The 8,319-nt window shown below is 44.9% G+C and overlaps 1 protein-coding gene across 1 annotated transcript in view; it reads left to right on the forward strand.

The window, feature by feature from the left end:
- The first annotated feature begins 4,504 nt into the window (after window positions 1–4,504).
- The window catches only part of LOC107282928 (transmembrane protein FAM155B-like), a 22,537-nt gene continuing 18,722 nt past the window's right edge, over window positions 4,505–8,319 (forward strand). The window contains exons 1-2 of the mRNA XM_029283105.1: window positions 4,505–4,646; window positions 6,598–6,628. Of these exons, the coding sequence (XP_029138938.1) occupies window positions 4,505–4,646; window positions 6,598–6,628 (173 nt within the window). The remainder of the gene's footprint in view (window positions 4,647–6,597; window positions 6,629–8,319) is intronic.

The raw sequence follows: 8,319 nt of genomic DNA on the forward strand, positions 1-8,319 counted from the left end.
TGGCTCCTGGCCAATCCCAGAAGCACCGGGCTCCTGGCCAATCCCAGAAGCACCGGGCTCCTGGCCAATCCCAGAAACACCGGGCTCCTGGCCAATCCCAGAAACACCGGGCTCCTGGCCAAACTCCTCGCTGTCGGAAGGCACCGAAGGCCGCACCAGAGGGGAAGGGCCTGGAGAGGGAGGCCTGGCCATCTCCTCTTCTTCATGTTCAGAGCCTTCCTCCTCTGATGAGAGGGACCCACCGGACGGAGCCACAACAATCACATTCCTTTCTCTCTAGATGGATTTCTAAGATTCCAGGTAAATGAAGTCATTTGTCAGCCTTTGGACATTACAGGAGCAATCCAGAAAGTGATGTACAGCCAGTCCTCACACTTATGACCGTCACAGCATTCCTACAGTCAAAATTTCAGCATTTGGCAGCCAGCATCTTATTCCAAGACTCGCGGTGTCTCGGGTTCGTGCAATCTCACTTTGCGACTTTCAAAGCTGGCTTCCAGCAAACTAAGTCAGAGGGGCAAGTCCAGTTTACGACCTGGTGATTTAGTTCACAACTGAAAAGATTGGCTTAACAATGATGGCACAAAAGGTTAAAAAAATATTGGCTGTGACGGACTGAGCAAACCTCCTTGCTTCGGAAAGGAAAGGCTGGAACCTAGCACGACCGTCAGTTGAGGACTCCCTGCATCTCTGGGATTCTGGCGTTGGATCCATTGCAATAGTAGAGTCGCTGTAATTAGCAGAGCATGTCAGTCATTGGCTGGCCCCTCTGCATATTCCCCATGAATTAAAGCAGGGGTCTTCAAACTTGGCCACTTTAAGACTTGTGGACTTCAACTCCCAGAATTCCCCAGCCAGCCATGGTTGGCTGGGGAATTCCGGGAGTTGAAGTCCAGAAGTTTTAAAGTGGCCAAGTTTGAGGACCCCTGAATTAAAGGAATGCTGGTCTCCATCGAGGGGGTGCTGAGATCAGCCCCGTTCATTGGCCGCATCCAGGCAGTTTTCTTGAGAGCAAAATAGGTTGACCACTCCTTCTGCTCAACCTAACCCTGACATTTCCTGGTGGTCTCCCAACCCTGCTTAAATCCAAGTCTGCTTAAGCTTTTCCAAACCGGCCTGCTGTATCCTACAGGTACTCCTCAACTTAAGACCAGAGTTGAGACCAGATTGGCCACTGCTAAGCTAGGTGGTCGTTCAGTGAGTCGTGCTCAATTTTACGGTGTTTTTTGACACAGTTATTAAGCGAAACACAGTTTTGCCCCTGGAATGACGTGTCGTAAATCCGTGCCATGCACCTAAACTGTGATGGCGTGACCACAGAGGTGTTGCAGCTGTCATAAGTGTGAGGACCCATCATAAATCCCTTTTTTCATGGCACTATTGGAACTGTTGCTAAATGAATGGTGGCAATTCAAGGACTGCCTGTAGGATAATAATGATGTTGAGGAGGAGGAGGAGGAGGAGGAGGAGGAGGAGGAGGAGGAGGAGGAGGAGGAGGAGGAGAAGAAGAAGAAGAAGAAGAAGAAGAAGAAGAAGAAGAAGAAGAAGAAGAAGAAGAAGAAGAAGTTTCTTTCAATATATAAAAAACAAGAAAGAAGTCAAAGAAACAATTGGTCCACTAATGCAGAGATCCCCAACCTTTTGGGCACCAGGGAGTGGTTCCGTGGAAAGAGATTTTTCCGTAGACCGGAGAGTCTGTGGTTTTGTGTGCTGCCTGTATCCCGCATATGGGGCTTTGCTTGTTTGTGTGGACCGTTGCTGCATGCCACGAACTGGTACCAGTCCACGCACCGGGGTTGGGGATCCCTGCACTAATGAGATAAGATAGCAAGGAAGTAATGGGCAATAGAGAGAAATCAGAGTTGCTTAATTCATTCTTTGTGTCTGTCTTCACACAAAAAGATAATACAGATCAAGCTACCAAAAACATAACCATAAAAGACAGACTAGGAACACAAAAGAAGCAAGAAAATGGTAAGAGAATACCAGTCCGCTCCAGATGAGCTCAAATCACCAGGACCAGACAGATTACATCCCAGAGTTCTGAAGGAGCTGGCAGATGTGATCTCAGAACCATTGAACCATATCTTTCATAGATCCTGGAGCACTGGAGAACTATCAGAGAACTTGGAAAAGAGCTGATGTGATTCCCATCTTAAAAGCAAAGCAAAACAAAACAAAACAGATCCAGGAAACCATAGACTAATAAGTCTGACTTCAATTCCTTGGAACATCCTGAAAAAGATAATCAAGCAATAGATATGCAAACACCTACAAGCAAGCAAAGTTATAACCAGTAGCCGACCTGGGTATGTCTTATGAAATCTTATTCTTTGGCTCAGTGACTAAATTAGTGCACCAATGAAATGCAGTGGACATAATATACTTGGATTTCAGTAATGCATTTGACAGAGTAGACCATAACCAGTGGTGGGATTCAAATATGTGAACAACCGGTTCTCTGTGTGGATGCCGCTTCCAGAAGTCCATTCTGGGCCTGGGCAACAAAAAATTAGCTATTGGTTCTGCCGAACTGGTGCGAACTGGCTAAATCCCACCACTGACCATAACCTACTTATTGGTAAGCTAAAGAAATATGGGATAGACAGCATCACCACCAGACAGAATTCTAATTGACTGACAATTCACACTCAATGTGTAGTTCTCAATGGAACTATTTCTACATGGAAGGAAGGAAGCAGTGGAGTACCACAAGGTTCTGTTTTAAGCCCAGTTCTCTTCAACAACTTCATAAACAATTTGGATGAGGGGATAGAAGGGGAACTCATCAAATTTGCAGACAACAGTAAACTGGCAGAAGCCAACACCCCAGAAGATAGGCTCAAGATCCAGATGGATCTCAACAGACTTGAACACAGGCCTATGTAACAAAATGAAATTCATTATAGAAAAAAAGTAAGCTGTTACATTTAGGCAAGAAAAAACAACTGTATAGGTACAGACTAAGTGAAACCTGGCTCAGTAGCAGTAATTATGAGTGGGATCTAGCAGTCGTTATGGATAGTCACTTACATATGATCCAGCAATGTGCTAGAGCCACCAAAAAAGCAATGCAATTCTAGGCTGCATTAACCGAGGGATAGGATCAAGATCATGTGAAGTACTGGTACCATTTTATAAAGCCTTAGTAAGATCCCACTTAGAATACTGCATCTAGTTTTGGTCTCCATATTTTAAAAAAGATGTTGAGATTCGGAGTACAGAAAAGACCAGCAGAGGTGATTACAGGGCTTAGGCTAAAACATATGAAGAACGGTTGCAGGAATTGGGTATGTTTAGTTTAATAAAAAGAAGAACTAGGGTAGACATGATAGCAGTGTTCCAGTATCTCAGGGGCTGCCACAGAGAAGAGGGAGTCAAGGTATTCTCCAAAGCACCAGAAGGCAGGACAAGAAGCAATGGATGGAAACTAATCAAAGAGAGAAGCAACCTAGAACTAAAGAGAAATGTCCTAACAGTCAGAAAAATTAACCAGTGGAACTGCTTGCCTCCAGAAGTTGTCCATGCTCCCTCACTGGAGGCTTTTAAGAAGAGACTGGACAGCCACTTGTCTGGAATGGTCTAGGGTCTCCTGCTTGAGCAAGGGGTTGGACTAGACCTCCAAGGTATCTTCCAATTCTGTTATTCTTTTATTCTGTTATACGAAATTTGAGAGATGTACTGTTCCTTTCATCCCACTGATTGGAGCTTCTTCCAAGTAAAAATAGCTGGGAACTAAAAAGTAGGGATCCCAAAGGAGTTGACATTCCTCCTAAATTTTTTAAAGGACTTTCAAGTGTCTTGTTGAGAAATAAACCAAGGCAGCTCAGCAGGATTGATTGTTGTTTTCCTGCTTTGTGAGCCTATTTCTTTCCTCCCTCTGTCCTATCAGGTCCCCTGCTAAATTTTAGATGTGATGAAGAAACAAAATTAAAAATCAATTTATATCAGAAAATGCTTGGAGAAATATCTATTGGCAGCAGATATAAAACTCCACTACACAAAGTATCAAGGATATGAGCACATCCAATAAAAAGAAGTCAAGAATTTCCCAAAGTTCGGTTTAGAGATGGCTCACCTCATTGGTTTTCTTTTGATTTACTTTCCGGACTGCCCCGTTAAAAGTGCTAATATCACCTTATAAAAAGCTAATAGTGAAGCCTAAATTTTAAGCAACACCATCATAGTTTCCATTTCCTTCTCTTTTATGCCCCCCCCCCCAGCCTTCTCCTTTCCCTTACTATGCCTCTGTAAGGCAGCTATTTGCCACTGAAGGAGTTTTCTGGAGAAACAAGGGATTCCTTCCAGTCCTTGTTGGCCCAATTCCTACCTGCCAGGATAGATAACATATATTTCAAATGATGGAAGAAACGGATGCTAGCCTGCTAACTACCTGAGCCTCTGGTAAAGAGTGGTCAGTAAAGCTTGAATCCCTTCAAAGTCTTTATTCCTGTCCCCATGGTAACCTGGGACATTCTGAGATGCAAAGAGAATTTTCAGTCTGATGGTGAAAAGTGATGTCACTGCAGAAGGCAAGGAGCGCATCAGCGATGGCTATCAAGAGGAAAGTTTGGCAGGAAAGAAAACATCCCGTCCTAGTTCCAACTACTCACTTTCTCTGATGCCCAATCTCCACATTCACATAAGTAGGAAAAAGCTCTCATTTGGGCAATAGATCACTTTTTCATCCCTTCATGTTTCCTGAATTGTTAGTAATCATCACTCTTTACCATCTGTGCAGGAAGAAGGAGTTTGTAACCATATAGCTGTCAATGTTCTTAAATTTCTATCTATCTATCTATCTATCTATCTATCTATCTATCTATCTATCTATCTATCTATCTATCTATCTATCTATCTCTATCTCTGTCTGTAATCTGTCTATATAATATGCTCCCCATCTCACTATCCAAAGCAACTCTGGGTGGCATTCCTAAAGTGCTATAAATTAAACGGTTTACATCAGAGAATGGATAAATGAATTGAAAAGTCCCAACTTCAGGTCTCAGTTCACTATGTACTTGGGAGAGACCTAGGTGGTTGAGTCCTCAGTCCTGACACCCATTGATGTTGCCTTACATTTTAGGAGTATCACAAAGAAAACACCCAAAGTGTTTGGTTTTCTTGGTCCATTCCTATGCATATCTTTGGATATTGGCAATATCCAAAGCCTACTAGATGGTCTTCAGCTGTGCCAACAATTGATACACATTGCACATTGAATGCATGCACATTATACATTGAGTGCATGCACACCGACATTCCTTTGAAATATCAGATGTTTTCACATAATCTTGTTCCAAGTCAGACAATTCGCATGATGTCCAGTTCTCTCTCTCTCTCTCTCTCTCTCTCTCTCTCTCTCTCTCTCTCTCTCTCTCTCTCTCTCTCTCTCTCTCTCTCTCACACACACACACACACACACACACACACACACACACTATGCATGCATGTATGTAAATGAGCATACTTCGCAAAGCTACCAGGCTCCAGTTGGCAGCTATTAAATACTCAGAAAAAATGTTTTAATGAATAGAGTTCTATTTATCGGACATCTGTTTGACTGTTGGGCTTGCAGCTGTTGGGCTTGCAGCCTTCTACCCACACTAGTCTTGATAGTGCTTAAGCATTTCTCCAATTAAGACAAGAAACTGTTAGTTTGTGGTGGTTTAAATTCCAGATCATGTTGTGATGTGAGATGGAATACTGCAGTTGCAACTTCTGAGTGGCTTTCAACAGTGGCTCCCATGCAGAGCACACTACAACAGTCCATCTGTGAGGTGATCAAAGCATAAGTGACTGTCTTAACTTCTTCCTGTTGTACAATTGGTACATAAGATGGGTTTGTGTTAAGACCTTCTTAAGATCTGCTGTGAGTCTAAGAAGATCCTCAAATTGTATTCCAGTCCTGAGAGGAGATGCATAACACCATTCAGGACTAAACCTGAAAATTCCCAGCCCAAGGGAATAACAGAATAACAAAATTGGAAGGGACCCTGGAGGTCTTCAAGCAGGAGACCCTACCATTCCAGACAGATGGCTGTCCAGTCTCTTCTTAAAAGCCTCCAGTCATGGAGCACCCACAACCTCTGAAGGCAAGCCGTCCCGCTGGTTGATTGTCCTCACTGTTAGGAAGTTTCTCCTTATGAATGAAAGCAAATATACATGTCACAAGATAATGTTGCATGATTCAATCTGGGTCAGTTACTGGAACCAGAAGTTTAGTCTTCCGAGCTTTCAGACTCATGCTGGACCCCATCCTCTGGGAACTTCTCTCTCACCTGAATGTCTGCTTTGGGCTATTCAATGCTGTGCCTTCCTATTGGTTGATTGGTGTGTTGATGGCCAGTGATTGGCTGTTGTTTACTGGTCTGCCAAGCCTTCACCTCCTAAGTATCTGATAAGCTGGTGGTAAATCAGTGCTCCTGTTGACTAACGAAGAGCCCATTTCCCTGGCTATTTTTGTACTTACAAGGCTGATTTCTCTTTAGTTCTAGGTTGCTTCTCTCCTTGCTTAGTTTCCATTCATTAGGGGAAGGAGTATCCAAAAATGCAGTCTTTTCAGGGTTGATCTTTAACCTGTTCCTCTCCATCCAGTCTTCAATAGACACTGCCTGATTTCTTTGCAGTAAAGATGTATAATTAATGCATAATTATCATGTGCATTGAACATATTGCTGTCTTCAGACTGATGGAATACTTTTCCTAGCAGCCTAATACTGCTATTAAAGAATAGGAGCAGGCAAGAGCGTACAGTTCTGAGACACTTTATGTATCAGGCACCTCAGATTCAACCTCTGTCTATAGATATTGAGTAGACCCAACCACAGAAAAAGAAGAACCATTGCAACATATGCCTTTCATCCCTAATCCCATCAGACATCCAGCAAGGTACCATGGTAAAAGGTACCAAAAATTGAATCGGGATGGTTGCACTAAACCAGAAAAAAATCAAGGAAGTGATTGATCCACTATTGGAAGAAAATGGCAAGAAGATAACAGGCAGCATGGAGAAAACAGAAATGCTTAATTTATTCTTTGTGTCTGTCTTCATGCAAAAGGAAACAATAGCCCAATGTACCAAAAGTAACATTGTAAAAGATGGATAGGAATAGAAGTCAAAATTGGCATGAAAATTGTAAGAGAACACCTATCCACTCTAGATGAGTTTAAATTACAGGACCAGATGGATTACATCTGCATATGGATATGTCCAGCCTAACAAAGAGAAGGGCCAGGGGTGACATTAAAGCAATCTTCCAATATTTGAGGAAATGTTACAAAGAAGAGGGGGGCAATTTATTCTCCAAAGCACCTGTGGACAGAACAAGAAATACCAGATGGAAGCTTATCAAGGAGAGATCCAACCTAAAATTAAGAGAAATCTCCAGTCGGAGAGAACAATTAATCAGTGGAAAGGCTTGCCTCCAGAAATTGTGGGTGCTCCATTGCAGGAAGGTTTTAAGAAGAGCTTGGCCAGGCATTTGTCCAGAATGGCACAGGCTTAAGCTAGGGCTAGAAGACCTTCAACATTCCTTCCAAATCTGTTCTTCTGTCATTCTACTCTGGTTGCAACTCCGTCAAAGGTCATCCCAAAGAAAGATCAACGATGTCTCAGCATTATGTATGCATCTGAAACACGGAATAGATGTTAACGATCCATTTGCTCCAGGACTTTCAGGTTGAAGATCGAATGACAATTGCCCATACAGTTGAGTTTAGGGACAGCCGCTGAAGCTCACGAAGCGCCTTCCTTGGTCAAAGCTCCCTGGCCTTGGTTTTCTTGGACGGGAATGATGGAGGAGCGGATGATGATGGGAGAAGCTGCGCGGCGAGGGAGGAGGCAGCCGAGAGGCTCATCGCCTCGGGGCGCTGTCTTAAGGTCTTCGCACAAATCATCTCTCTCAGCCACGGGGAAATGTGAAGGAAGCCAATGAGGCTTTCGAGGCGCCGTGACCCTCGTGGGCTGCTATCCAGCCTCACCGGCGGTCGCCCCTCCTCTCTATCGCGGGACGTCCCCTCCACGCCTCGCAAGTGGCGCCGCGCTACTAACCGCTCCCGGGAAGCCGGGCGCCGCGCCGCCTTCCCCGGCCGCGCAGCCCAGGCGGCTTCTCCTCCGCTCGCTCCAGCCGACCGCGGCGCTTTCCTTCTCCCGGGAGCTGTCCTTCAGCACCACGGCAGCCTCCGCGGGGCCGGCGGGGAAGGACGGGCGGCGGCCGCGACCCCCGGCAGCTCCGGGGCGGGCGGCGGGGGAGGCGCCGGGCTCTCGGGCGCCGGGACGGGCGGAGAGGGAGCGAGGCCGAGGCCCGCGCGGTCCCG

The sequence above is a fragment of the Protobothrops mucrosquamatus genome, unplaced genomic scaffold, assembly GCF_001527695.2.
Source record: "Protobothrops mucrosquamatus isolate PMUCROS unplaced genomic scaffold, P.Mucros_1.0 scaffold19, whole genome shotgun sequence".
NCBI lineage: Eukaryota > Metazoa > Chordata > Lepidosauria > Squamata > Viperidae > Protobothrops > Protobothrops mucrosquamatus.